The sequence below is a fragment of the Cherax quadricarinatus genome, chromosome 1 (assembly GCF_038502225.1).
Source record: "Cherax quadricarinatus isolate ZL_2023a chromosome 1, ASM3850222v1, whole genome shotgun sequence".
Classification (NCBI taxonomy): Eukaryota; Metazoa; Arthropoda; class Malacostraca; order Decapoda; family Parastacidae; genus Cherax; species Cherax quadricarinatus.
The window spans coordinates 93,005,597-93,032,801 of record NC_091292.1 but is presented as its reverse complement, the minus strand read 5'-3'; the positions used below and the strand labels follow the sequence as shown (position 1 = coordinate 93,032,801).

The 27,205-nt window shown below is 39.2% G+C and overlaps 1 protein-coding gene across 10 annotated transcripts in view; it reads right to left on the bottom strand.

Annotated features, from left to right (window-relative positions):
- Positions 1-27,205, bottom strand: part of LOC128689890 (chloride channel CLIC-like protein 1) — a 73,802-nt gene that overhangs the window by 3,588 nt on the left and 43,009 nt on the right. For all 10 annotated transcript variants that reach the window (XM_070084194.1, XM_070084221.1, XM_070084206.1 and 7 more), the window contains 3 exons: positions 26,682-26,821; positions 24,278-24,456; positions 20,100-20,198 (listed from right to left, as the gene is read on the bottom strand). In XM_070084194.1, coding sequence (XP_069940295.1) covers positions 20,100-20,198; positions 24,278-24,456; positions 26,682-26,821 — 418 coding nt within the window. The remainder of the gene's footprint in view (positions 1-20,099; positions 20,199-24,277; positions 24,457-26,681; positions 26,822-27,205) is intronic.

Genomic DNA, 27,205 nt, shown 5'->3' with positions numbered 1-27,205 from the left:
ACATTGCCCTTAGACAGGACATCTCCACAGCCTCTAACAGCCTTCTTGCTGCAGCATTTACAACCCAAGCTTCACACCCATATAAAAGTGTTGATACTACTATACTTTCATACATTCCCTTCTTTGCCTCCATCGATAACATTTTTTGTCTCCACATATACCTCAATGCACCACTCACCTTATTTTCCTTCATCAATTCTATGATTAACCTCATCCTTCATAAATCCATCCGCTGACACGTCAACTCCCAAATATTTGAAAATATTCACGTTGTCCATACTCCTTCTCCCCAATTTGATATCCAATTTTTCTTTATCTAAATCATTTGATACCCTCATCACCTTACTCTTTTCTATGTTCACTTTCAACTTTCTACCTTTACACACACTCCCAAATTCGTCCACTATCATTTGCAATTTTTCTTTAGAATCTCCCATAAGCACAGTATCATCAGCAAAAAGTAACTGTGTATGACCATTATATATCTAGTGATTTAGATGGTTTAGCTATGTAGAAAGGCTGGAGCAGGACAGATAGACAAAATGAATGTGCTCATCATGGCCTGTGCCTTATCAATTTATTTGTATGAATTATTAAGGCTACTAAGTGTTTAAATATAAAATTTAAATGTCCAGTAAAATTATCCCAAATATTAGAGCATGACTAACATAATTTTGCCTTTATTTTGACCACAATCAAAGTTAAGAAGCCAAAAACATTAGAATCAGCACCCAAATTATGATAATGAATAAGTAATAAAGCAACAACAAAGGCATTAAGTGTAATGACAGTGCAGACATTTTCAGATTAGCTGAGCTAACAATGAAAAATACATATATGCATGATCATACAAGATTATTATAGAAATACCTAAATGCATGAGATATGATATAGGGCTCAATAATAGCAGTTTATTAGACTATGTATCAGTATGTTAGGCAAAAGGCCGCATGTGCAACTAATGTGACATTTTATTGTGGCAACGTTTTGCCACAATAAAATATCGCATTAGTTGCTTATGTATCCTTTTACCTAACATACCACTGGTAATTCTACCAGCACTGTAATATACAAAAAGGTTAATGGGCAGGATGATGAATGTATGTTTATAGAGTGACAGATATGTCAGATCATTATTTTGTGGTAGCTACAATAAGAGTAAGGGATAGATGGAGCACACAAAGACTGGCAGCAGTGGGTAACAAAGTGAAAATAAATGAATTAAGGAAGGTAGTGTCAGAAAGGAATAAGCAACTACTGGGGAAACATGTGCTAGACAAAGTGCAAAAAATGAGAAGGTCAGTGAGGCATAGGGTAAATTTAGCCCCTTGACTGTTGCAACCCCAAATCCTGAGGTGTCTCCTGGTATTGCAAAATCCCCCCCCTAAAAAAAAAAAATTCTTATGAAATGATAGAGAATCTTTTCCCAATTGTAATGACACCAAAACAATGAAATTTGATGGAAAACTGATGGAATTACACTATCGCGAAGTTAGCGACCTCGGCGATACATATTTACGAATCGGCGATTTCGCCCAATTCAAGCCCTATTTTTTGCTAATTCCATTGTTCTAGTTGACTAGACTCATAGCTATTTCTTTAGAACTCCATTTTTTCTATCGATTGAGTACAAGAAACTGCCCATTTACCGATTTCAACTACCCAATAACGTGGTCAGAAATTTGCAATTTAGCCAATTTCATGAAAATTAATATGACAATTTCAAAATAGGATCCAGAATGAACAATGCAGACATTCCTGGCTCTAAAATAACATTTTCTCTGTTCATCAGTCATGTCTCCAGGCCCCTTTGATATTACTCTCGCTTTCTATTTTGAATTTTTATTGAAACAAAAAGTAGAAGATTTACTGTTATGCAGACTACTGCAATATTGTAATAATTGTATAAATAATGTCAACCCATTCATGACTGCATATTAGAATGGCTACTTGGACATTTATTGGGATATGACATCATTTGTTTGCTTTTGAACATCAGCAAAAATCAAACATTTCCCCTACTTTGAGCTCCATTTCAAGGTTATTTTCATTGTAAAACCAATCAAAATCACCTCTATTTCTATAATATGTTTTTGATTCTATCAAATGAGACCAAGAAAACGAGAATACAACCATAAATACTATATGAAAGTAGACCACAAAGTTGGCATTTTAATTAAAAAAAAAAAGTTTTTTTTTTCTCATTATGCACTGCGTCCTGCAGGATTTGGTTTATATGGTGCACACTGACCACACAGACCTATTCTCTTACATGTGGGCCTACCAGCTTTCTCCTGCTTGATTTGAAGCCGCTAGAATTTATGAGTATATATACGTCAAAAACTGTGGCTCGTAAGACGTATATATATATATGACCAAAACAGTCAATGGGTTAAAGAGTGCACTGCTGGACTGCACAGCATAGCTTTGTGAGTGCAAATTTAGGTTTTGCTGCTGAAGTGTCTAATTTACTGTGCATCCCATAGCCATCCTGTGGACAGTAGTATAAGAGCATATGGAAAAACTGAAGGCCTAGGAACTAGGCCCCAAAAGGGTTAACAAGAGTACATCTGATTTATATCTACAGTTAACTCATCTGCTGCAAGAAAATTTAGGAAATTTGTTTAATATGTCTGTTATCTTATTTTCATTAATAAAATATCTTAACATATCACATAGGTTATTATACTATCTCTGTATTCCTCAGTAAGTGGACAATTAACACACAGTGTTCAAAATAGTGACAATAGGGCTGGCCACATATTTTGCATCTGGTTGATCATCATGTGTGTCTGTCAAACTGCCAAAAGTACTTGTAACTAAGCCTAAGTCTGGCTACTACACCATCAGTCAATCTGGTCACATTACAAGTTGTTTCATAAACATGCTTTTGTATGTTCATGTTACAGTGGGTTATAGATCTACTTAGGCTTCTAACTGCATTCCTATAACATTGTTTCATTATTTACTTTTTTTTTTTATCACACTGGCCGATTCCCACCAAGGCAGGGTGGCCCGAAAAAGAAAAACTTTCACCATCATTCACTCCATCACTGTCTTGCCAGAAGGGTGCTTTACACTACAGTTTTTAAACTGCAACATTAACACCCCTCCTTCAGAGTGCAGGCACTGTACTTCCCATCTCCAGGACTCAAGTCCGGCTTGCCGGTTTCCCTGAACCCCTTCATAAATGTTACTTTGCTCACACTCCAACAGCACGTCAAGTATTAAAAACCATTTGTCTCCATTCACTCCTATCAAACACGCTCACGCATGCCTGCTGGAAGTCCAAGCCCCTCGCACACAAAACCTCCTTTACCCCCTCCCTCCAACCTTTCCTAGGCTGACCCCTACCCCGCCTTCCTTCCACTACAGACTGATACACTCTTGAAGTCACTCTGTTTCGCTCCATTCTCTCTACATGTCCGAACCACCTCAACAACCCTTCCTCAGCCCTCTGGACAACAGTTTTGGTAATCCCACACCTCCTAACGTCCAAACTATGAATTCTCTGCATTATATTCACACCACACATTGCCCTCAGACATGACATCTCCTGAGGGCAATGTGTGGTGTGAATATAATGCATATAATTATTCCTAATGCCAGAACACACCAGTTATATTCTACATTTTCCTTCAGGGTGGGTGTGGGAGGAAGAGTAATGACTAGTGTAATAATGAGATAAAGAGGGTGGTAAAGGAGAAAAAATTGCATATGAAAAGTTTTTTTTTTTTTTTATTATCACACCGGCCGATTCCCACCAAGGCAGGGTGGCCCGAAAAAGAAAAACTTTCACCATCATTCACTCCATCACTGTCTTGCCAGAAGGGTGCTTTACACTACAGTTTTTAAACTGCAACATTAACACCCCTCCTTCAGAGTGCAGGCACTGTACTTCCCATCTCCAGGACTCAAGTCCGGCCTGCCGGTTTCCCTGAATCCCTTCATAAATGTTACTTTGCTCACACTCCAACAGCACGTCAAGTATTAAAAACCATTTGTCTCCATTCACTCCTATCAAACACGCTCACGCATGCCTGCTGGAAGTCCAAGCCCCTCGCACACAAAACCTCCTTTACCCCCTCCCTCCAACCCTTCCTAGGCCGACCCCTACCCCGCCTTCCTTCCACTACAGACTGATACACTCTTGAAGTCATTCTGTTTCGCTCCATTCTCTCTACATGTCCGAACCACCTCAACAACCCTTCCTCAGCCCTCTGGACAACAGTTTTGGTAATCCCGCACCTCCTCCTAACTTCCAAACTACGAATTCTCTGCATTATATTCACACCACACATTGCCCTCAGACATGACATCTCCACTGCCTCCAGCCTTCTCCTCGCTGCAACATTCATCACCCACGCTTCACACCCATATAAGAGCGTTGGTAAAACTATACTCTCATACATTCCCCTCTTTGCCTCCAAGGACAAAGTTCTTTGTCTCCACAGACTCCTAAGTGCACCACTCACTCTTTTTCCCTCATCAATTCTATGATTCACCTCATCTTTCATAGACCCATCCGCTGACACGTCCACTCCCAAATATCTGAATACGTTCACCTCCTCCATACTCTCTCCCTCCAATCTGATATTCAATCTTTCATCACCTAATCTTTTTGTTATCCTCATAACCTTACTCTTTCCTGTATTCACCTTTAATTTTCTTCTTTTGCACACCCTACCAAATTCATCCACCAATCTCTGCAACTTCTCTTCAGAATCTCCCAAGAGCACAGTGTCATCGGCAAAGAGCAGCTGTGACAACTCCCACTTTGTGTGTGATTCTTTATCTTTTAACTCCACGCCTCTTGCCAAGACCCTCGCATTTACTTCTCTTACAACCCCATCTATAAATATATTAAACAACCACGGTGACATCACACATCCTTGTCTAAGGCCTACTTTTACTGGGAAAAAATTTCCCTCTTTCCTACATACTCTAACTTGAGCCTCACTATCCTCGTAAAAACTCTTCACTGCTTTCAGTAACCTACCTCCTACACCATACACTTGCAACATCTGCCACATTGCCCCCCTATCCACCCTGTCATACGCCTTTTCCAAATCCATAAATGCCACAAAGACCTCTTTAGCCTTATCTAAATACTGTTCACTTATATGTTTCACTGTAAACACCTGGTCCACACACCCCCTACCTTTCCTAAAGCCTCCTTGTTCATCTGCTATCCTATTCTCCGTCTTACTCTTAATTCTTTCAATTATAACTCTACCATACACTTTACCAGGTACACTCAACAGACTTATCCCCCTATAATTTTTGCACTCTCTTTTATCCCCTTTGCCTTTATACAAAGGAACTATGCATGCTCTCTGCCAATCCCTAGGTACCTTACCCTCTTCCATACATTTATTAAATAATTGCACCAACCACTCCAAAACTATATCCCCACCTGCTTTTAACATTTCTATCTTTATCCCATCAATCCCGGCTGCCTTACCCCCTTTCATTTTACCTACTGCCTCACGAACTTCCCCCACACTCACAACTGGCTCTTCCTCACTCCTACAAGATGTTATTCCTCCTTGCCCTATACACGAAATCACAGCTTCCCTATCTTCATCAACATTTAACAATTCCTCAAAATATTCCTTCCATCTTCCCAATACCTCTACCTCTCCATTTAATAACTCTCCTCTCCTATTTTTAACTGACAAATCCATTTGTTCTCTAGGCTTTCTTAACTTGTTAATCTCACTCCAAAACTTTTTCTTATTTTCAACAAAATTTGTTGATAACATCTCACCCACTCTCTCATTTGCTCTCTTTTTACATTGCTTCACCACTCTCTTAACTTCTCTCTTTTTCTCCATATACTCTTCCCTCCTTGCATCACTTCTACTTTGTAAAAACTTCTCATATGCTAACTTTTTCTCCCTTACTACTCTCTTTACATCATCATTCCACCAATCGCTCCTCTTCCCTCCTGCACCCACTTTCCTGTAACCACAAACTTCTGCTGAACACTCTAACACTACATTTTTAAACCTACCCCATACCTCTTCGACCCCATTGCCTATGCTCTCATTAGCCCATCTATCCTCCAATAGCTGTTTATATCTTACCCTAACTGCCTCCTCTTTTAGTTTATAAACCTTCACCTCTCTCTTCCCTGATGCTTCTATTCTCCTTGTATCCCATCTACCTTTTACTCTCAGTGTAGCTACAACTAGAAAGTGATCTGATATATCTGTGGCCCCTCTATAAACATGTACATCCTGAAGTCTACTCAACAGTCTTTTATCTACCAATACATAATCCAACAAACTACTGTCATTTCGCCCTACATCATATCGTGTATACTTATTTATCCTCTTTTTCTTAAAATATGTATTACCTATAACTAAACCCCTTTCTATACAAAGTTCAATCAAAGGGCTCCCATTATCATTTACACCTGGCACCCCAAACTTACCTACCACACCCTCTCTAAAAGTTTCTCCTACTTTAGCATTCAAGTCCCCTACCACAATTACTCTCTCACTTGGTTCAAAGGCTCCTATACATTCACTTAACATCTCCCAAAATCTCTCTCTCTCCTCTGCATTCCTCTCTTCTCCAGGTGCATACACGCTTATTATGACCCACTTCTCGCATCCAACCTTTACTTTAATCCACATAATTCTTGAATTTACACATTCATATTCTCTTTTCTCCTTCCATAACTGATCATTTAACATTACTGCTACCCCTTCCTTTGCTCTAACTCTCTCAGATACTCCAGATTTAATCCCATTTATTTCCCCCCACTGAAACTCTCCTACCCCCTTCAGCTTTGTTTCGCTTAGGGCCAGGACATCCAACTTCTTTTCATTCATAACATCAGCAATCATCTGTTTCTTGTCATCCGCACTACATCCACGCACATTTAAGCAACCCAGTTTTATAAAGTTTTTCTTCTTCTCTTTTTTAGTAATTGTATACAGGAGAAGGGGTTACTAGCCCATTGCTCCCGGCATTTTAGTCGCCTCATACGACACGCATGGCTTACGGAGGAAAGATTCTTTTCCACTTCCCCATGGACAATAGAAGAAATAAAAAAGAACAAGAGCTATTTAGAAAAAGGAGAAAAACCTAGATGTATGTATATATATATATGCATGTGCGTGTCTGTGAAGTGTGACCAAAGTGTAAGTAGGAGTAGCAAGATATCCCTGTTATCTTAGCGTGTTTATGAGACAGAAAAAGAAGTTTTTATAATGTAAAAATGATGGAGGGACAGCAGATTACAGGACAACAAAGAGAGGTTAAAACAGTGGTGAGAATAAATTGTTTTGGAGAGAGATCACTAATGTGAGGAAGCCTAGAGAGCAAATGGATTTAGCAGTTAAAAACATGAAGGGAGATGCTAGACCATGCATATATATATATATACATACATCTAGGTTTTTCTCCTTATTCTAAATAGCTCTTGTTCTTTTTTATTTCTTCTATTGTCCATGGGGAAGTGGAAAAGAATCTTTCCTCCGTAAGCCATGCGTGTCGTATGAGGCGACTAAAATGCCGGGAGCAATGGGCTAGTAACCCCTTCTGTATACATTTACTAAAAAAGAGAAGAAAGACTTTATAGAGCTGGGTTGTTTGAATGTGCGTGGATGTAGTGCGGATGACAAGAAACAGATGATTGCTGATGTTATGAATGAAAAGAAGTTGGATGTCCTGGCTCTAAGCGAAACAAAGCTGAAGGGGGTAGGAGAGTTTCAGTGGGGGGAAATAAATGGGATTAAATCTGGAGTATCTGAGAGAGTTAGAGCAAAGGAAGGGGTAGCAGTAATGTTAAATGATCAGTTATGGAAGGAGAAAAGAGAATATGAATGTGTAAATTCGAGAATTATGTGGATTAAAGTAAAGGTTGGATGCGAGAAGTGGGTCATAATAAGCGTGTATGCACCTGGAGAAGAGAGGAATGCAGAGGAGAGAGAGAGATTTTGGGAGATGTTAAGTCAATGTATAGTGAATGTATGGTAAACATGAGGAAATTAAATCTTCATCAGAGTACAAAACAAATTCTGGCCACAAAATAGAGCGAAACACCAACGTCAAAGACCTGGGAGTGATTATGTCGGAGGATCTCACCTTCAAGGACCATAACATTGTATCAATCGCATCTGCTAGAAAAATGACAGGATGGATAATGAGAACCTTCAAAACTAGGGAGGCCAAGCCCATGATGACACTCTTCAGGTCACTTGTTCTATCTAGGCTGGAATATTGCTGCACTCTAACAGCACCTTTCAAGGCAGGTGAAATTGCCGACCTAGAAAATGTACAGAGAACTTTCACGGCGCGCATAACGGAGATAAAACACCTCAATTACTGGGAGCGCTTGAGGTTTCTAAACCTGTATTCCCTGGAACGCAGGAGGGAGAGATACATGATTATATACACCTGGAAAATCCTAGAGGGACTAGTACCGAACTTGCACACGAAAATCACTCACTACGAAAGCAAAAGACTTGGCAGACGATGCACCATCCCCCCAATGAAAAGCAGGGGTGTCACTAGCACGTTAAGAGACCATACAATAAGTGTCAGGGGACCGAGACTGTTCAACTGCCTCCCAGCACACATAAGGGGGATTACCAACAGACCCCTGGCAGTCTTCAAGCTGGCACTGGACAAGCACCTAAAGGCAGTTCCTGATCAGCCGGGCTGTGGCTCGTACGTTGGTTTGCGTGCAGCCAGCAGCAACAGCCTGGTTGATCAGGCGCTGATCCACCAGGAGGCCTGGTCACAGACCGGGCCGCGGGGGCGTTGACCCCCGAAACTCTCTCCAGGTAAATAGGAGCCTTTGAACCAAGTGAGAGAGTAATTGTGGTAGGGGACCTGAATGCTAAAGTAGGAGAAACTTTTAGAGAGGGTGTGGTAGGTAAGTTTGGGGTGCCAGGTGTAAATGATAATGGGAGCCCTTTGATTGAACTTTGTATAGAAAGGGGTTTACTTATAGGTAATACATATTTTAAGAAAAAGAGGATAAATAAGTATACACGATATGATGTAGGGCGAAATGACAGTAGTTTGTTGGATTATGTATTGGTAGATAAAAGACTGTTGAGTAGACTTCAGGATGTACATGTTTATCGAGGGGCCACAGATATATCAGATCACTTTCTAGTTGTAGCTACACTGAGAGTAAAAGGTAGATGGGATACAAGGAGAATAGAAGCATCAGGGAAGAGAGAGGTGAAGGTTTATAAACTAAAAGAGGAGGCAGTTAGGGTAAGATATAAACAGCTATTGGAGGATAGATGGGCTAATGAGAGCATAGGCAATGGGGTCGAAGAGGAATGGGGTAGGTTTAAAAATGTAGTGTTAGAGTGTTCAGCAGAAGTTTGTGGTTACAGGAAAGTGGGTGCAGGAGGGAAGAGGAGCGATTGGTGGAATGATGATGTAAAGAGAGTAGTAAGGGAGAAAAAGTTAGCATATGAGAAGTTTTTACAAAGTAGAAGTGATGCAAGGAGGGAAGAGTATATGGAGAAAAAGAGAGAGGTTAAGAGAGTGGTGAAGCAATGTAAAAAGAGAGCAAATGAGAGAGTGGGTGAGCTGTTATCAACAAATTTTGTTGAAAATAAGAAAAAGTTTTGGAGTGAGATTAACAAGTTAAGGAAGCCTAGAGAACAAATGGATTTGTCAGTTAAAAATAGGAGAGGAGAGTTATTAAATGGAGAGTTAGAGGTATTGGGAAGATGGAGGGAATATTTTGAGGAATTGTTAAATGTTGATGAAGATAGGGAAGCTGTGATTTTGTGTATAGGGCAAGGAGGAATAACATCTTGTAGGAGTGAGGAAGAGCCAGTTGTGAGTGTGGGGGAAGTTCGTGAGGCAGTAGGTAAAATGAAAGGGGGTAAGGCAGCCGGGATTGATGGGATAAAGATAGAAATGTTAAAAGCAGGTGGGGATATAGTTTTGGAGTGGTTGGTGCAATTATTTAATAAATGTATGGAAGAGGGTAAGGTACCTAGGGATTGGCAGAGAGCATGCATAGTTCCTTTGTATAAAGGCAAAGGGGATAAAAGAGAGTGCAAAAATTATAGGGGGATAAGTCTGTTGAGTGTACCTGGTAAAGTGTATGGTAGAGTTATAATTGAAAGAATTAAGAGTAAGACGGAGAATAGGATAGCAGATGAACAAGGAGGCTTTAGGAAAGGTAGGGGGTGTGTGGACCAGGTGTTTACAGTGAAACATATAAGTGAACAGTATTTAGATAAGGCTAAAGAGGTCTTTGTGGCATTTATGGATTTGGAAAAGGCGTATGACAGGGTGGATAGGGGGGCAATGTGGCAGATGTTGCAAGTGTATGGTGTAGGAGGTAGGTTACTGAAAGCAGTGAAGAGTTTTTACGAGGATAGTGAGGCTCAAGTTAGAGTATGTAGAAAAGAGGGAAATTTTTTCCCAGTAAAAGTAGGCCTTAGACAAGGATGTGTGATGTCACCGTGGTTGTTTAATATATTTATAGATGGGGTTGTAAGAGAAGTAAATGCGAGGGTCTTGGCAAGAGGCGTGGAGTTAAAAGATAAAGAATCACACACAGGGTGGGAGTTGTCACAGCTGCTCTTTGCTGATGACACTGTGCTCTTGGGAGATTCTGAAGAGAAGCTGCAGAGATTGGTGGATGAATTTGGTAGGGTGTGCAAAAGAAGAAAATTAAAGGTGAATACAGGAAAGAGTAAGGTTATGAGGATAACAAAAAGATTAGGTGATGAAAGATTGAATATCAGATTGGAGGGAGAGAGTATGGAGGAGGTGAACGTATTCAGATATTTGGGAGTGGACGTGTCAGCGGATGGGTCTATGAAAGATGAGGTGAATCATAGAATTGATGAGGGAAAAAGAGTGAGTGGTGCACTTAGGAGTCTGTGGAGACAGAGAACTTTGTCCTTGGAGGCAAAGAGGGGAATGTATGAGAGTATAGTTTTACCAACGCTCTTATATGGGTGTGAAGCATGGGTGATGAATGTTGCAGCGAGGAGAAGGCTGGAGGCAGTGGAGATGTCATGTCTGAGGGCAATGTGTGGTGTGAATATAATGCAGAGAATTCGTAGTTTGGAAGTTAGGAGGAGGTGCGGGATTACCAAAACTGTTGTCCAGAGGGCTGAGGAAGGGTTGTTGAGGTGGTTCGGACATGTAGAGAGAATGGAGCGAAACAGAATAACTTCAAGAGTGTATCAGTCTGTAGTGGAAGGAAGGCGGGGTAGGGGTCGGCCTAGGAAGGGTTGGAGGGAGGGGGTAAAGGAGGTTTTGTGTGCGAGGGGCTTGGACTTCCAGCAGGCATGCGTGAGCGTGTTTGATAGGAGTGAATGGAGACAAATGGTTTTTAATACTTGACGTGCTGTTGGAGTGTGAGCAAAGTAACATTTATGAAGGGATTCAGGGAAACCGGCAGGCCGGACTTGAGTCCTGGAGATGGGAAGTACAGTGCCTGCACTCTGAAGGAGGGGTGTTAATGTTGCAGTTTAAAAACTGTAGTGTAAAGCACCCTTCTGGCAAGACAGTGATGGAGTGAATGATGGTGAAAGTTTTTCTTTTTCGGGCCACCCTGCCTTGGTGGGAATCGGCCAGTGTGATAAAAAAAAAAAAGATGCTAGATGGGACGGCTGAGAAACTGGAAAGAAGGGCAAGATATTTTGAAGAGTTGTCGTGATACATAGTGATGAAGGGGAGGCAGTGATTTCGTGTATGGGGCAGGGAGGAATAACGTGTAGGAGTGAGGAGGAACCTGAGGTGGATATGAGGAAAGTGTGTGAGGCAGTTGGTACAATGAAAGTAGGAGTGCAAAACAGGTATAGAGTGGTTTTCTGCATTTATGGACTTAGAAAAGGCATATAATAGGGTGGATAAGGGAAGCCAAGTGGCAGATGAGGTACATTACTAAAAGCAGTTAAAAACTTTTATGAAGAGAATGACAGGTAGGTGTAATGTCTGTCAGGAAACAAGACAAGTGTTTCCTGATGTAGGTCTTAGTCATATGATGACCCACAGCTTGAGCTTTTGGTCATCCGTCCGAGGCCTTCTGCTGGCTTACCGGTTCACCCCATTAAAAATTATGGTCAAAGAGAAAATGAGGCTCAGGCTAGGATATGTATGGGGATGGGGGGACTATTTCCCAGTGAAAGTAGGTATTTGATAGGGATACTGTATTTGCAGATGGGGTTGTAAATAAAGCAGATGCTAGTGTTAGGAAGATTTGTAGGATTGAAAGATGTTGGATCTGATATAGGATTGAAAGATGTTGGGTTTGATACAGAGTGGGAGTTACCACAATTGTTGTTTGCTGATGCCATAGTTCTTTTAGAGTATTCTAAAGAAAAGTTGCAAACGTTGGTGGATAAATTTGGGAGAATGTGTAGAAGGAAATTAAAAGTGAAAACAGAAAAGAGCAAGGTGGTGAAAGTAATAAAAAGTCTAGGCATTGATTCACTGAATATCAGATTGGATGGAGAGAGTATGGAGGAAGTGGATATATTTAGATAATTGGGAATGGACATGTCAGCACATGAGTTTATAAATGATGAAGTGAACCATAGAAAAGATGAAGAATAAAAAGGTGGGTAGTGTGTTGAGACATCTGTGGAAAAATGTCTATCTTTGGAATAATAATAATAATAAACAAGGAATGTATCATAGTATAGCAGTAGTGTGACTTTGTAAATGGTCCAAGTCGGACCGAAACGTCGTCGTAAGCTTCTCTCTTTTATGTGTGGGTTATTTGTGTATAGCAGTACCAACACTTTTATACTGGTACAAGGCAGAGGTTGTGAACACCACAAAAAGGAGGTGGCTAGAGGAAGTGATATCATATTTGAGAGCAATATGTGGTCTGAATATCATGCAGAGAATTTGAAGTTTAAAAATTAAGAGGTGATGCAGGGTCACCAAGGTTTGGGCATGTAGAGAGGTGGAAGGTAGGAGAGGTAGGGGTTGTCCCAGGAAGAGTTGGAGGGAGAAGGTAAAAGAAGCTCTGAATTTTAGAGGCTTGAGCATCCAGCAGGATGCTGGATATGTGAGTGTGTTACAAAAGGATGAATGAAAACAAATGGTTTTAATGGATATGCTGTTGAGCATCAGCAAGGAATTCAGAGAAACCAGTTAGCTGGACTCAAGCCATGGAAATGGGAAGGGCAGTGCTTGCACTCTGAAGGAGGGACAGGGTTGTTACAGTTAGAGGGTAATCTGAATTGTAATGTCAGAACACTTCTGGCAGGACAACAGGAGACAGCCCTTGAGGTAAAAAAAAAAAAGTGTACTGAATACAACCAGCTGGAACCAGTGGGAACAGTAAGTACATCTCTGAGCATTTAAAGATCTCCCATCAAATACACTTTCATAACTTATATGTAAATACAGTGGACCCCCGCATAACGATCACCTCCGAATGCGACCAATTATGTAAGTGTATTTATGTAAGTGCATTTGTACGTGTATGTTTGGGGGTCTGAAATGGACTAATCTACTTCACAATATTCCTTATGGGAACAAATTCGGTTGGTACTGGCACCTGAACATACTTCTGGATTGAAAAAATATCGTTAACTGGGGGTCCACTGTACTCAATGGCACTCCTACTGCACTGAGAATGGTGTATAACATGTAAACTCTCCTCCAAGCTCTAATGGCATTGCCTAACAATGTCTAATGGTAATTAAAGGGCCTACTTTAGGATGTATGGCCAAGTTAGAAATGCATTTGTTACACAAAAAATGATAAAATCATCTAATGAAATCAAAATGTGCTCCAGGTATCCATCCATTTATAATCTATAGCTTAACCTTCATAAAATAAAAGGTGAATTCAAACTCCTTGTTTTAGTGTTAGTATATTCAATACATTTAATTCATATTTTGTAAATTCCAGTGCTTTAGAACTTCAAATATGATGCCTAGTACCATGATAACAGCTGTGAATGTACAGTATAAACTGCACCACTGAACTATTTCATAAAATGTATACAGCACAGCACCACCACACCTTTTAAATAAAGTGCTACAATTGGAAGAGTTGTCCTTTGTGAACTCAAATCACATTTGATGTTGAAGGAAGTACCTCCTGAAAAATCAAAAACCAGGGTCTATTGTAACAAATTTTTCCCACTATCTAAAATTATATTCTGTGACTGCTATTTTTTTCTGTGATGTGGTGAAAAAATTATACAGGTTAAAATAATGACAGAGAAAGAGTTCATATTAACCGAAGGCAGCAAATGTTACTAGGATCAAACAAGCAATCTACAAAATTATACACATTTACTATCGTATACATGTATATTCAAGCACAGATCAGTCATGTGTAGAGATTAACTTCATCTAATTTTAGTATACTATATATATTAACTTTGCATATGCTGTATTAATCTTAGCATTCAAATAATCTAACTTTAATTTTACACTGTCAAGTAAAATAGTTAAAAATTCTACTTTAGTCTGGCCTATATTATGCTTTGCATAACCAGAGGCTTTTGAAAATGTATGAAATAAAGAATTTTGAAACAATGATGCACTTTTTGAAAGAATAAGCTGACCCTAATGTTTTGAGGGACACTAGTTAAAACATTTGAGTTTAAATTTAAAATGACATAATGGACACAGTACTACTCTAGAACACCTTACATTCCTAAATTCTAAATAAATATATTGTGAATGTGGTTTGCATGTAATTATTGTATACCCACATCTGTATTATTATAATACTAATACTAATAATAATTACTTAAATTATGCATTAAACTCCAAAGGGTCAAACATCTGTACAGAACACTACTTACCAAAATTTTTTTCCCAATATAATTTTTTGGGGGGAATAAAGTTTAGCCTAATGATTTAACATATAGTAGATAAAAAAAGAGATGAGGGAGGGATCTCTATCCAATATAGGTACTGTATGAATGATGTCTGTCTACAGTCCACTGCTTCCTCCTCACATCTATTTTTTCTATAGCCCTCTTACAATATTAAAGACACCTACTATATAATGTTGTATCAAAGGAGAGGGCAGGTCTCAAGCTGGGTTTCAAGAGTAGAAGTCTTGAATCCAGTCAATAATAGTATAGTGAAAATGATCAATGGAGGTAAAATTACAAGTTGGCAATAAGCTGTTAGCTACATTGCACCAAGGTACCATCCCTTCCTCTTAAATGCACCTAATAAAAGTTTCTTTATACTATTATATATTATTAAGCTATACTCTTAAGCCACTTAATAGCTTAAAAATAGTTTCCTGTAAAATCGTTTTAACCCTTTCACAGCATCATGTATAACCCAGTTAGTTCTTATCTAGTGTCATTTATTTATGAAAAATAAAATTGCTTAAATGAGCTTTTACCTTTCTTTCTGAATTAAAAGAAAAAGACTATGAAAATTTTGTAACTGGTACTTATTGTTCATAACTATCTTATATAAGAAAAACAGTTCTCTGGATGATGATGTCATATATGGTTACATGTTGGTGTACATCAACTGAGGTAAGGTTGCATAAAGTAGTATAAATAGTAATGTCTGAGCATTATAGAAAAGTTAACCTATATACTGCATATGGAAAGGCACAAATGAAATGATTACTAAACCATAATAAAGGCAGACAAAATGTACTGCATGTACTCAAGTATAACCAGACTCAGTGTATTGGCTGACCCTTGACAGTTTGTCAAAAATCCTTAATTTCTGGTGTAAAAATTGTACTATAGTTTCTGAGGAAATTTGAAAAAGGCCAAATGGCTGTGACATGGAAAATACCAAAGCTGAATCTTAATATTAAAAATGAAAGAATTGTGCCACAACCATTCAAATTATTTGTGACAAAAACATTAGCATTCAGCCCAAATATTTGATAAACATGTAGCAGTCATGTATGAGCATGTTAGATAGGAGTGAATGGAGATGAATGGTTTTTGGGACCTGATAAACTGTTGAAGTGTTAGCAGAGTAATATTTTGTGAAGGGATTCAGGGAAACAGTTTAGCCGGAACTGACATATCTGAGTGCCTCTGCAAAGACAGTGATTATGTATGAATGTTGGTAAAGGTGTTTCTTTCTTCTTTGGGCCACCCTGCCTCAGTGGATGATGGCCGATTTGTTGGAAAAAAAAAAAAAAGAGGAAGAGCACTGCAGTCTCCCTGTAGCATGACCAGGTCTCCCTGGAGCCTGATCAGGTCTCCCTAAAGCCTGACCAGGTCCCCCTAAAGCCTGACCAGGTCCCCCTGGAGTCTGATCAGGTCCCCCTGGAGCCTGACCAGGTCCCCCTGGAGCCTGACCAGGTCCCCCTGGAGTCTGACCAGGTCTCCCTGGAGCTTGACCAGGTCTCCCTGGAGCCTGACCAGGTCCTCCTGGAGCCTGACCAGGTCCCCCTAGAGCCTGATCAGGTCCCCCCTGGAGCCTGATCAGGTCCCCCTGGAGCCTGATCAGGTCTCCCTGGAGCCTGGCCAGAGCCCCCTGGTGCCTGGCCAGCACAAAGGAAACTACTGGTTATCATATTTATTTGTATACTTAAGGGGAAACATGATTACTGACCATGGTTTTCCCCCATGATGCACCAAACTAGGAGTCTTGTATGTGGTAGACCATCCATATGTAATGATTTCACCCATTCAGAAGTTTTTTTTTTTTTTTTTTCAACAAGTCGGCCGTCTCCCACCGAGGCAGGGTGACCCAAAAAAGAAAGAAAATCCCCAAAAAGAAAATACTTTCATCATCATTCAACACTTTCACCACACTTGCACATATTTTTTTTTTTTTTGTTTTTTGTCAGGTCCCAAGTACCATTCGTCTCCATTCACTCCTATCTAACACGCTCACGCACGCTTGCTGGAAGTCCAAGCCCCTTACCCACAAAACCTCCTTTACCCCCTCTCTCCAACCCTTTCGAGGACGACCCCTACCCCGCCTTCCTTCCCCTATAGATTTATATGCTTTCCATGTCATTCTACTTTGATCCATTCTCTCTAAATGACCAAACCACCTCAACAACCCCTCTTCTGCCCTCTGACTAATACTTTTATTAACTCCACACCTTCTCCTAATTTCCACACTCCGAATTTTCTGCATAATATTTACACCACACATTGCCCTTAAACAGGACATCTCCACTGCCTCCAACCGTCTCCTCGCTGCTGCATTTACCACCCAAGCTTCACACCCATATAAGAGTGTTGGTACTACTATACTTTCATACATTCCCTTCTTTGCCTCCATAGATAACGTTTTTTGACTCCACATATACCTCAACGCACCACTCACCTTATTTCCCTCATCAATTCTATGATTAACCTCATCCTTCATAAATCCATCCATTCAGAAGTATTAGTCACAAATAAAAATTGGGTCTTGAAACCTTGACCCATGTTCAAGTATGTATACACAATACATACTAAAATGGTGGAGCCAAATGTCACAATGGATTCTAAAGAAAGCAGCTACCAGTAGTGAAAGGATTTCATGAGGAATAAATCTTGTATGACTTTTAGGAAATGAATAACTCATTAGAGCTTGAACTAAAGAATTTGCAGGAATGTATTATACCTAAGCATTACTTAGTTTCATCAAGAGAGCAAATGATGCTAGACTAAATATTGCACCACACTACTGTACTTTAAAAACAATACCTAATACAGTGGAACCTCAGTTTTCGTCATTAAGGGGGCAGGCGGGCAATTTTCCGCGCGCGCTCACCGAAAAATCGAAAAAATATGGAAATTGAGTTATATATACTGAAAAATAGCTCAACTCTTTGGCAACACAATGGTACCAGAATGAATGTTCTACGACGTTTCTACAAGAAATTATAGTCATTTATATCAGGTATGGTGACGGTGATGTTGGTACCGAGTCTGCTCACGGCCTATATATTTTTTGGAGTTATTTTCTTTTTTTTATCGCCTTTTCTTGCATTATTCTTTCTAATATAATAACTGACTATTTGGCATCATAAAACAGTAGGTGGAGCTTATCGGCAGACTTAGTGACTACCGGGAACCAGACGGGAACGCTCAGCAGTGTTCCTGCTCCCGAGGTGCCAGCCAGGAATCACCCATTATTTCGCTTATATCAGCTTATATATCAACTCTACGGCTTATTTGTCTATCAGAATTGATCTAATATGATATAATAAACACTCTAAATAACATACAAACATGTTATATACTCTAGACTGAATAAAATAGGCCATAATATGGCCCAGAGATTATCGGGAATATTTCGATATAAAAGTGTAACTGGTCACCCTGTCGTCTCTGAGTAAGAGAAAACGGTGTTTAGAGGCTAACTGCACTAGAACATCAGTTTACTAAGAAATACACCCAAACAAACGCGATTTTCGCGAAAAAAATTTTTTTTTTTTTTTTGAGACGGGGGCCGGCCTGCGTTCCCGGCCGATATCTCGGAAGTAACTTATTCACCTATAATTTGATGTGGGTCCTTTATTACTTAATTAAATGGAATAATATTCACAGATATTGTAGAATAATGATTTCTCTTATTTTGACCGTAGAATTTTTGGAAATATTCCAAATACTTCGGGAGTTATGTGGGAGTAAAGGGCAGATTTTTTTGCCATATTCCAGATACTAACAAACTTTATTTTTTTGTGAAATAACGATAAGGTATTTAGAGGGAAATCTTACGGTCCGAATTAGTATTAGCATTGTTCTCTCGGCACCAAGTGTCCAAACCACCTTACGTAGCCGCATATAAGAGTTACATCAACATCAAGGGCATTTTCAGTAAATCAGTCTTTTCTCAGTTGTTGTTTGAGGTATATTTTTTATAAATATTTTCAAGAAAGAGTGAGAACACTTTGTCTTGTGCACCAAAACTGGAGAAAATCGGACGGTAAATAAACGAGTTACGAAATTTGCCCTGTAGCCCCCTTAATCTGTTCCAGAAATTCTGACAAAAAACGAATTCGACAAAAACTGAAGCAATATTTCCCATAAGAAATAATGTAAATCCAATTAATCCGTTCCAGACACCTAAAAGTATTAAAAAAAAAAAAAAACATTTATAGAAAATAACTATAGTTTTACATACAGAAAACAATAAGAAATAAATATAAAGGACTAATGAAATGGATAAATGAACATTTAATATCACTTTTACCTTTACTGAAGACTTGTTGGCATATGGGAGACACAAGGAGGGAAGAGGGAGGAGAGGTTATTGGTTGGAAGGGGAATCCCCCTCCATAAGGACTTCAGGTATCAAGTCCTTATCTGAAGTTACTCCCCTTCTCTGTCTTTTACTGGCACTGGACCCCTCTCACACAAAAAATCTGTCCAGAGAGGTCTGCTTCTGGCATTTCTTTAAGATTTGCAGACACGGCTGGTGACAGCTTTGTTAGGGTGATATTTCTCCACAAAACTTTGCAATTCACTCCACTTTGCACACATGTCCTTAATCACTGAAGAAGGCACTGATCATCGCTTAGGACCTCCCGCACATCCTGGCGAGATCAGCTGCATGTAAGCCACTCACGTACTTTGCTACGAGTTCTTTCTTGAATTCTATCATGTTTCTTGCCTTTTTTATCAAAGGACTGGCACTCGGAACTTTCTTTGGCCCCATAGTGGCTTATTTAACAGTTGCACTCAATAAACAAGCACAAAAAACAATGGATTATTACGAAATGTTTCGGAAGAACGCACAGGGTAATGCTCACTCGACAAGAAACAAAGCCAGACTGACTCAGAACGCTTGGGTAAGGGAAGCCAGATACATTTGGTATGGCGGACTGACGAAAACCGGGACAAAATTTTGATGAAAAAAGTCTTTGAAAACCGAATTCAACGAAAACAAGGGCAAATGAAAACCAAGGTTCCACTGTATATCAGTTTCTCTAGCATTTTTTATGTACAGCATTTACTAGTACATGTACATGCAATAAGATCACAGTAAACAGGTGGTATCACAATATGCAAAATAACCAGTGATAAAATAATGAAATTTCAAGTGCTTTCTTGATTTCTCACATTATTCCTTGATAATGTGAGTAATCATGACAGCAAATGAAATTTCACTATTTTTTTTTTTCACTGTGGTTATTTTGCATTTACTAGTACAGTACATATATTTCTTTAGTTATCCTTTACTTACTTGATTTTGTGTGGATACAACTGCTTTTGTGATGTCTGTTAATATGGAGCGAGATTCCTCCATGAATCTTTCTCTATCACGATTCAGCTGTGCAATAGCCTGAAAATAAACCTTACTAATTAATACAATAGTTAAACATGATCAATAAAGGTGATAGTTTATTACTATTAATTGGCTGATTCTGGCCATTAATTATAAATTCAATTAAAACATTTTAAGCTGGTTTAGCAGTTGACAGTATTTTATTTTGCAAATGGTAAAAAGACAAGTACTAAACTTAATAAAACCCACCTAACCTAAACTAAAATAGCCTAACATAACTTAACCTAACCAGCACATGACATGCTTCAATATTAAGAAAATAAAAGAAAAGCACCAATATCATGGCTTGGTCTTTCACCAAACTTCTCAGGAAAAGGAGGCATGGAAAACTGGTGAGGAATGTATGGAGTATATTTTTTTTTTTTTTACTTATGACTGCCTGAGGAATGTATGGAGTATATTTTTTTTTTCTCACGACTGCAGGGTGACCCAAAGAAGAGAACATATTCAACATCACATTCACCTACATAATATTTTTTCAAATTGTGAAATAAAAAGTTTTTTTTTTTAACAAGTTGGCCGTCTCCCACCGAGGCAGGGTGACCCAAAAAGAAAGAAAATCCCCAAAAAAGAAAATACTTTCATCATCATTCAACACTTTCACCTCACTCATTGTTTTTGCAGAGGTGCTTAGAACACAACAGTTTAGAAGCATATACTATGTATAAAGGTAGTAGGTTGGTAGACAGCAACCACCCAGGGAGGTGCTACCGTCCTGCCAAGCGAGTGTGAAACGAATGCCTGTAATTGTTTTACATGATGGTAGGATTGCTGGTCCTAGGTAGCAGGTTGGTAGACAGGGAGGTACACGTACTACCGTCCTGCCAAGTGAGTGTAAAACGAAAGCCTGTAATTGTTTTACATGATGGTACGATTGCTGGTGTCCTTTTTTCTGTCTCATGAACATGCAAGATTTCAGGTACGTCTTGCTAATTCTACTTACACTTAGGTCACACTACACATACATGTTTTTTTTTTTTTTTTTTCAACAAGTCGGCCGTCTCCCACCGAGGCAGGGTGACCCAAAAAAGAAAGAAAATCCCCAAAAAGAAAATACTTTCATCATCATTCAACACTTTCACCACACTCGCACATTATCACTGTTTTTGCAGAGGTGCTCAGAATACAACAGTCTAGAAGCATACACATATAAAGATACACAACATATCCCTCCAAACTGCCAATATCCCAAACCCCTCCTTTAAAGTGCAGGCATTGTACTTCCCATTTCCAGGACTCAAGTCCGACTATATGAAAATAACCGGTTTCCCTGAATCCCTTCACTAAATATTACCCTGCTCACACTCCAACAGATCGTCAGGTCCCAAGTACCATTCGTCTCCATTCACTCCTATCTAACACGCTCACGCACGCTTGCTGGAAGTCCAAGCCCCTTACCCACAAAACCTCCTTTACCCCGTCTCTCCAACCCTTTCGAGGACGACCCCTACCCCGCCTTCCTTCCCCTATAGATTTATATGCTTTCCATGTCATTCTACTTTGATCCATTCTCTCTAAATGACCAAACCACCTCAACAACCCCTCTTCTGCCCTCTGACTAATACTTTTATTAACTCCACACCTTCTCCTAATTTCCACACTCCGAATTTTCTGCATAATATTTACACCACACATTGCCCTTAAACAGGACATCTCCACTGCCTCCAACCGTCTCCTCGCTGCTGCATTTACCACCCAAGCTTCACACCCATATAAGAGTGTTGGTACTACTATACTTTCATACATTCCCTTCTTTGCCTCCATAGATAACGTTTTTTGACTCCACATATACCTCAACGCACCACTCACCTTTTTTCCCTCATCAATTCTATGATTAACCTCATCCTTCATAAATCCATCCGCCGACACGTCAACTCCCAAGTATCTGAAAACATTCACTTCTTCCATACTCCTCCTCCCCAATTTGATATCCAATTTTTCTTTATCTAAATCATTTGACACCCTCATCACCTTACTCTTTTCTATGTTCACTTTCAACTTTCTACCTTTACACACATTCCCAAACTCATCCACTAACCTTTGCAATTTTTCTTTAGAATCTCCCATAAGCACAGTATCATCAGCAAAAAGTAACTGTGTCAATTCCCATTTTGAATTTGATTCCCCATAATTTAATCCCACCCCTCTCCCAAACACCCTAGCATTTACTTCCTTAACAACCCCATCTATAAATATATTAAACAACCATGGTGACATTACACATCCCTGTCTAAGACCTACTTTTACCGGGAAATAGTCTCCCTCTCTTCTACACACCCTAACCTGAGCCTCACTATCTTCATACATGTACAAGCACATATATACACACCCCTCTGGGTTTTCTTCTATTTTCTTTCTAGTTCTTATTCTTGTTTATTTCCTCTTATCTCCATGGGGAAGTGGAACAGAATTCTTCCTCCGTAAGCCATGTGTGTTGTAAGAGGCGACTAAAATGCCGGGAGCAAGGGGGTCGTAACCTCTTCTCCTGTATATATTACTAAATGTAAAAAGAGAAACTTCAGTTTTTTCTTTTGGGCCACCCCACCTCGGTGGGATACGGCCGGTGTGTTGAAAGAAGAAAGATGGTAGGATTGCTGGTGTTTTTCGTCTCATAAATATGCAAGATTACAGGTACGTCTTGCTACTTCTACTTACACTTAGGTCACACTACACATACATATACATGTTTATTTATACACACTCATCTGAGTTTTCTTTGAGTTTATCTTAATAGTTCTTGGTCTTATTACTTTTCCTTTTATATCCATGGGGAAGTGGAATAAGAATCTTTCCTCCGTAAGCCATGTGTGTTGTAAAAGTCAACTAAAATGCCGGGAACAATGGGCTAGTAACCCCTTTTCCTGTAATAATTACTAAAAAGAATAAGAAGAAGAAATAAAAAGTAACAGAATTAAATGGGTCCTAGGATAATTGTCCCTGTGGTTTTGGAAAGAAAATATTAGAGGGCTAAGAAATATTAAGAAATACATAACAAAGTAAAGATATGATTATGTAAAAGTGTGTAATTTTTTTTAACATGTTGGCTGTTCCCCACCGAGGCAGGGTGACCCAAAAAGAATGAAAAACCAGAAAAGAAAGGAAAAAAACTTTCATCATTGTTCAACACTTTCACCATCATTCATATATAATCACTGTCTTTGCAGGAGCACTCAGATACGACAGTTTAGATTTCCCTCCAAACAGCCAATATCCCAAATCCCTCCTTTAAAGTGCAAGCATTTTACTTCCCACCTCCAGGACTCAAGTCCGGCTAACCGGTTTCCCTTAATCCCTTCATAAAATATTACCCTGCTCACATTCCAACAGCTCATCAGGTCCCAAAAACCATTCATCTCCATTCACTCCTATCAAACACGCTCACGCATGCTTGCTGAAAGTCCAAGCCCCTCGCCCAGAAAACCTCCTTTGCCCCCCCTCCTTCCAACCTTTCTTAAGATGACCTCTACCCTGCCTTCCTTCTCTTGCAGATTTATAAACTCTCCAAGTCATTCTACTTTGTTCCATCCTCTCTAAATGACCAAACCACCTCAACAACCCTTCTTCAGCCCTCTGAATAATACTTTTAGTAATTCCACACCTCCTCCTCCTCCTAATTTCCACACTATGAATTCTCTGCATAATATTTATAACACACATTGCCCTTAGACATGACATCTCCACTGCCTCCAGCCACCTCCTCACTGCAGCATTTACAACCTATGCTTCACACCCATATAAGAGTGTTGGTACCACTATACCTCATATATTCTCTTCTTTGCCTCCATGGATAACATTCTGTCTCCACAGATACCTCAATGCACCACCTACCTTTTTTCCTTCATCAATTCTATGGTTTACCTCGTTCTTCATAAATCCATCCGCTGACAAGTCTACTCCCAAATATCTGAACACATTCACTTCTTCCATACTCCCTCCCTCCGATCTGATACCCAATTTTTCCTTATCTAAATCGTTTAACACTCTCATCACCTTACTCTTATTTATGTTCACTTTCAACTTTCTTCCTTTACATACCCTTTACACTGTATATACTCATCAAAACAATATGGTTATACCTGTCTTGTTATTCTGTCAACTTCCGATGTGTCTGTAACTTCATTTCTGTAGACAGGACGTATCCCACCCATCCATAGGGGAAAGTCCATTCCGTATCCACGTATGTAAAACAATATTATCACAAGCAAGGCCACAAATAATATTGTGGCTGGAACATGATATACCAGAGGAACATTATCTGAAATACAAATTAATATTGTCAGTGCTCTTCAAAACTTATCAGATTTACTTCAACAAAAAGAAAATAATAGATTTTCATCTGTGCAGAAAACATGAGTAATTTCTTGGGTGGCTTTAGGTAGAGATCGTTTTGATAAGGACCTGCCTCGTATGGGCCAGTAGGCCTTCTTCAGTGTTCCTACATTCTTATGTTCTTAAGTAAGCAATATAAGAGCACTAATCTCACCTCGATTACTTTTATTATCAGTAAAAAATAAAAAATTATGTAGGCAAAGGCAAAATATAATTATATATTGAGATCAGTTTGGAGGGATATGTTGTGTATCTTTATATGTTTATGCTTCTAGACTGTTGTATTCTGAGCACCTCTGCAAAAACAGTGATAATGTGCGAGTGTGGTGAAAGTGTTGAATGATGATGAAAGTATTTTCTTTTTGGGGATTTTCTTTCTTTTTTGGGTCACCCTGCCTCGGTGGGAGACGGCCGACTTGTTGAAAAAAAAAAAAAAAAATTGAGATCATGGTATGGGCTCCACCTACCTGGTGTTCTTTTCAGGGCTTCATCATCTTTTTATGAATAAAATACAATGCCATATAATTTAGGTGTGTATTGTTCGCCCAATAAATCACAGCAGTAAAAGTTTTTCATTAATAAGGTTAAAATGAAACAGAAACTTTTGTAATGAATTCCTACTTCATCTCTTGTCTAAATATTTTTCACTTACTATATGTCTCCATGTAAACACTTGGTCCACATATCCCTATCCTTCTTAAAACATAATTATTCATCAGCAATCCTGCTCTTCGTCTTACCTTTAATTATTTAAAAAATAACTACCATACCCTAGGTAGTAGGTTGGTAGACAGCAACCGCCCAAGGAGGTACTACTGTCCTGCTAAGTGAGTTTAAAATGAAAGCCTGTAATTGTTTTACATGATGGTAGGATTGCTGGTGTCCCTTTTTCTGTCTCATAAACATGCAAGGTTTCAGGTGCACCTTGCTACTTCTACTTACACTTAGGTCACACTACACATAAAAACATATATATACACACCCCTCTGGGTTTTCTTCTATTTTCTTACTAGTTCTTGTTCTTGTTTATTTCCTCTTACCACCATGGGGAAGTGGAACAGAGTTCTTCCTCCGTAAGCCATGCATGTTGTGAGAGGCGACTAAAATGCCAGGAACAAGGGGCTAGTAACCCCTTCTCCTGTATATATTACTAAATGTAAAAGGAGAAACTTTCGCTTTTCCTTTTGGGCCACCCCGCCTCGGTGGGATACGGCCAGTGTGTTGAAAGAAAGAAAGGATTGCTTGTGTCTTGTTTTCCGTCTCATAAACATGCAAGGTTTCAGGTACATCTTGCTACTTCTACTTACACTTAGGTCACACCACACATGCATGCACAAGCATGTATATATACACACCCCTCTGGGGTTTCTTCTATTTTCTTACCAGTTCTTGTTCTTGTTTATTTCCTCTCATCTCCACTGGGAAGTGGAACAGAATTCTTCCTCTGCAAGCCATACGTGTCATAAGAGGCGACTAAAATGCTGGGAGCAAGGGGCTAGTAACCTGTTCTCCTGTATGTATTACTAAATTTAGAAACGAGAAACTCTCGTTTTTATTTTTGAGATGCAGCAGGTTTGTTGAAAGAACTCTACCATACACTTTACCTGGAATACTCAATGGACTTATTCCCCAATACCCTAGGTACCTTCTCCTCTTTCATACATTTATTGAACAAAAACGGTGACCACTCCAATACTATATCCCCACCTGCTTTTAACATTTGTCTTGATCCCATCAATCCCAGCTGCTTCAGCCCTTCATTTTACTGACTGCCTCATGCACCTCCTCTACACTCACATCTGGCTCTTCTTCACTCCTAAAAGATGTTATACCTCCCTGTCCAATGCATGAAATCACTGCCTCCCTTTCTTCAACATTTAACAGAGCCTCAAAATATTCCCACCATCTTCCCAATACCTCCAACTCCCCATCTAATACTCCCCTCTTCTGTTTTTAACTGTTAAATCTATTCATTCCCTAGGCTTTGCTCTCCTTTTACAATCTCATAATTTTACACTCCCTTGTAATTATAATGTCTATCATGACACAAATTTATTGATATTCTTTATGCTGTGAACTATAAAAAAAACTAATACCATGAAGTAAAATAAGATGTGTTAATGTTTTGTAAGAAAAGGTAGTAATACTCACTATAAAAGTTAGTAATTAACTTAGCACTCTCTGACCCTAAATGTTGTAATGGCTGAAGGAAAAATTTTGCAAGTGTCTCTGCAATGGCCATGGCTGGGGTTATCTCTTGTGTTGGATCCACCATCAGCTCCTCAAAGTATCTGGAAATCCAGAAGGTATGCATTCAGATTAATATTTTTATTTATTTGTGGTTAAAAGTAAACACAGAAAAGAGCAAAGTAACAAAAAAAGTCTAGGCAATAAATGAGTGCATATCAGATTGGAGAGAGGGAGTATGAAGGAAGTAAAGTTATTTAGATATTTGGGAGTGAAGGTGTCAAGGAGAACCACAGAAAAAATGAGGGAAAAAAGGTAGGTGATATTAATGCATCTGTGGAAAGAAAGAAGTTTATCTATGGAGGTAAAAAGACTAATGTACCAGAGAATAGTGGAAACAATGCTCTTATATGGGTGAAACATGGGTTTCAAACATTATACCAAGAAAGAGACTGGAGTCAGTGGAGATGTCATGTTTAAGAGTGTAA